Raw genomic sequence first — 3,334 nt, forward strand, 5'->3', positions numbered from 1 at the left:
GGGTTACTCTTGAGGTTAGGGTTAGAGTTAAAGTTAGGGTTAGGGTTATGGTTTAGGCTTAGGGTTGGTTTTAGCAATAAGCCTAGGGTTAGGTTTAGGGTTACAGGTTGGTATAGGGTTAGGTTTAGGGTTATGTTTAGTGTTAGGGTTTAGGGTTGTGGTTCTGGTTAAGGTTACCTATAGGGTTAGATTTAGGGTTAGGGGTTGGGGTATTGTTAGAGTTCAGGGTTTGGGTTCAGGGTAGAAGATTATGGTTATGTTTATATTTATGGTTAGAGTTATGGTTAGTGTTAGCGGTTAGGGTTAGGGTTCATGATTAGGGTTATTGTTATAATTAGGGGTAGGGTTCAGGGTTCAGGGTTAGAGTTAGTGTTAGATTTAGAGATAGAGTAAGGGTAGTGTTAGGGGTACGGTTCAGCTAAGAGTTAATGTTAGGGTTTATGGTTAGGGTTCAGAATTATGGTTAGGTGTAGGAGTCTGGGATCAGGGTTAGGTTTAGGGTTAGTGTTATCCTTAGGGTTCATGGTATGGTTAGTGTTGGTTTAGGGTTAGTGTGTTGGGACCCAGCCCCTGTAGCGTGTCTAAGAGTTGTTTTCCAGCATAACCACAGGTACCTCCTGTTTATCTGACCTCACCACACTAGATCAATCTCCTGTGGTGAACCCTTTCACCTGGGGTTTTTGTAAGTTTATATATAAAGCTGCACCACAATAAAGGTAAGAGACATTCTCTCAGAAAATCAACCTTTGTCTTGTTGTTCATCCAAATCTCCAGGCTTTCACCCAATACTCGGACTTAGTTGTGGTTCAGAAAGCCACAAGTGGAGGTTTCACTGATGTTGGGAAAGAAAGGGGACCCTGACAGATCACCCTCAGAAGGCTGGCCAGCAAGGAAGGAGTTGTGAGGGTGGATTGCAAAGGGTACTAGAAAACAGGTACTTCAACTCCTGAGAGAATTGGATGTGGAAAAGTACTAGAAAATAGGTAACTCAACTCCTAAGAGAGCTGGATTGTAAAGGCACTGGAAAAGGGTTACCTCAAGTGCTGAGAGAGTTGGATTTGAAAGGTACTGTAAGGGTGCCTAAACTCCTAAGAGAGTTGGATTAAAATAGAGAAAATATACAGAGAAAGTTTAAAGAGACAAGGTTCTGGTAAGATCTCATTTTAACTTTGGATTAAGTAATAATGCTTAGAAAATTATTAAAGAAATATGGGAAATCCTCCTCTGAGGAATCCCTCTCCCCTGACCTGTGCATCAGCAACCCGCTGACCCAGAAGCCCATGCACTTGTCTAGTAGAGCCTGCTGCAGGCTCCAGTCAGCCGGCAACAATGTGGTGTGCACTGGCTGGCTGGGGAAATTGCCTTTAGAGAAAAAATTGGGGCGGTATGCTTGGAAGAAACGCTGGTTTATCCTGAAGAGAAGTCAAATGAGTGGTGACCCAGATGTTCTAGAATACTATAAGAATGAACACTCCAAGAAACCCCTGCGGATCATCAACCTAAACTTCTGTATGCAGTTGGATGTAGGCCTGAACTTCAACAAAAAAGAACCCCAAAGGAGTTTTGTGTTTGATATCATTACCAATGAGCGCACCTTCTACCTGATGGCTGAGACAGAGGCTGACATGAATAGGTGGGTCCAGAACATTTGCCAGATTTGTGGCTTCAGTCAGACTAAAGGGAACACTGATACCCTGAGAAACTCTTCTTCAGTTAATCATAGTCTCCGCTCTACTCCAGCTGAGTTCACCAGCTCCAGTCAGCACCTTCTCCAAACAAGGAGGTCCTCACCCCTTTCACACTCTAGCCAGCCCACTGTGTCAAGCCACATCCAGCCTGCCTTGTCCACCAGTGCACCTCAGGAGTATCAAAACTTGCACCAATGCCTAAGCCAAAGGACAGAAAATGCCAGAAGTGCCACCTTCTCTCAGAGCACCAGACAGGAGAGTGACACAGCCACACAAAACCTTGCCCAGGGCGATAGACACTGTATCAGCAGAGTCAGTGGTCAAGTCCATGGCTTCTATAGCATTCCCAAGCCAAGCAGACAATTCAAAGACCATGCTTTTGACCTCCCCCATAGCCACACTAAGGGCAGCCCCACTGTGTCTGAGGCAGATAATGAGGATGTGTACACCTTCAAGGTACCCAGCAATACCCTCTGTCGGGAATTTGGAGACCTCCTAGTGGACTCAGCCATAGCTCCCCCACCACAGCACCCCAAGATACCTTGGTGTGGTAACCCTCAACAAAGACCTCCAGCCAATGACTACAAGTACCCAATGCGAGGCATAGAAACCGTCTGCTGGTCTGCTAAATCCCCAAAAAGGACTATCATGGGTAAATCACACAGCGGCAGCTCTGATGACAACTGTATGCCCATAAACCTAGGTTCTTCTACCCTGCTGGCTTTGGAACAAACAGGGGACAATTCCCACAGTGCCTACATCCCCATGAACACAGTCCCCCATCACTTTGACCCACTGGGCTACCCATCCACAGCCCTTCCTATTCATAGAGTCTCCAGCGGAGAAAGGGAAATCCAGCCACCCCCAATTAATCGCAACCTCAAGCCTGGCCGAAAAGCAAAGCCACCACGCCTTGACCTGAGAAACAACACTGTCATCAATGAGCTCCCTTTCAAGTCACCTGTCACCAAGTCTTGGTCCTCCCAGTACTGCCATTCCATCTCAACACAAAACATGACCAACACAGGCTCCAGAGACAGAGAGGAGAACTATGTCCCAATGCAAAACCCAATGTGTTCATCCCCTGTACCCAGTGGCACTAACAACCCAGCTTTAAAAAAGAATACTGGCAATGTGAAATACATAACGCTGGACTTCCATCCAGTCTCCCTGAGCCCTCATCATAAGCCATCCCCATCATCTGTCACATCAGATGAAAAAGTGAAATATGTCCAAATAGATAAAATAAAGACTCAGGCCCTACAAAAGACAATAGAGGAATGGACAAAGATACGGCAGTCCTCAAGACCCTCCAAAGATGCCAAGCTATGGTAAGGATGGCCATCCCCCAACACATCCTCTCCTTTGTGAATTTTGTTCAAAAATATATGTATGTTCTATATGTATGGTGTGTCCACACACGGGTGTAAGAAGTGTGATTGTAAATGTGTGACTGTTGACACAAGAATGCTATTGTGTTGTCTTTGAGTTATTTAATTGCTGGGGGAGGAGCAACAGTTGCTAAAGTACAGGTTACTTGGGAGGGGAATTTCTACTTTTGTTTCCATGGAGGATAAAGAGCTGTGGATGCCATCCTGACTGGTGTGGTTTCATGGGGCAGGACCCCCTAAAGCAGAGGCCCAGGT

The 3,334-nt window shown here is 45.8% G+C and overlaps 1 protein-coding gene across 1 annotated transcript; it reads left to right on the forward strand.

Moving 5' to 3' along the window:
* Positions 1-1,412: 1,412 nt before the first annotated feature.
* LOC113838483 (GRB2-associated-binding protein 2-like) lies at positions 1,413-3,011 on the forward strand (the record flags this gene model as incomplete). Its single annotated transcript, XM_035453708.1, has 1 exon — positions 1,413-3,011. A coding segment is annotated over exon 1 (1,584 nt), but the record flags the coding sequence as incomplete, so codon positions are not given.
* Between the last annotated feature and the right edge of the window lie 323 nt (positions 3,012-3,334).

Source organism: Cricetulus griseus, unplaced genomic scaffold (assembly GCF_003668045.3).
Source record: "Cricetulus griseus strain 17A/GY unplaced genomic scaffold, alternate assembly CriGri-PICRH-1.0 unplaced_scaffold_13, whole genome shotgun sequence".
Lineage (NCBI taxonomy): Eukaryota > Metazoa > Chordata > Mammalia > Rodentia > Cricetidae > Cricetulus > Cricetulus griseus.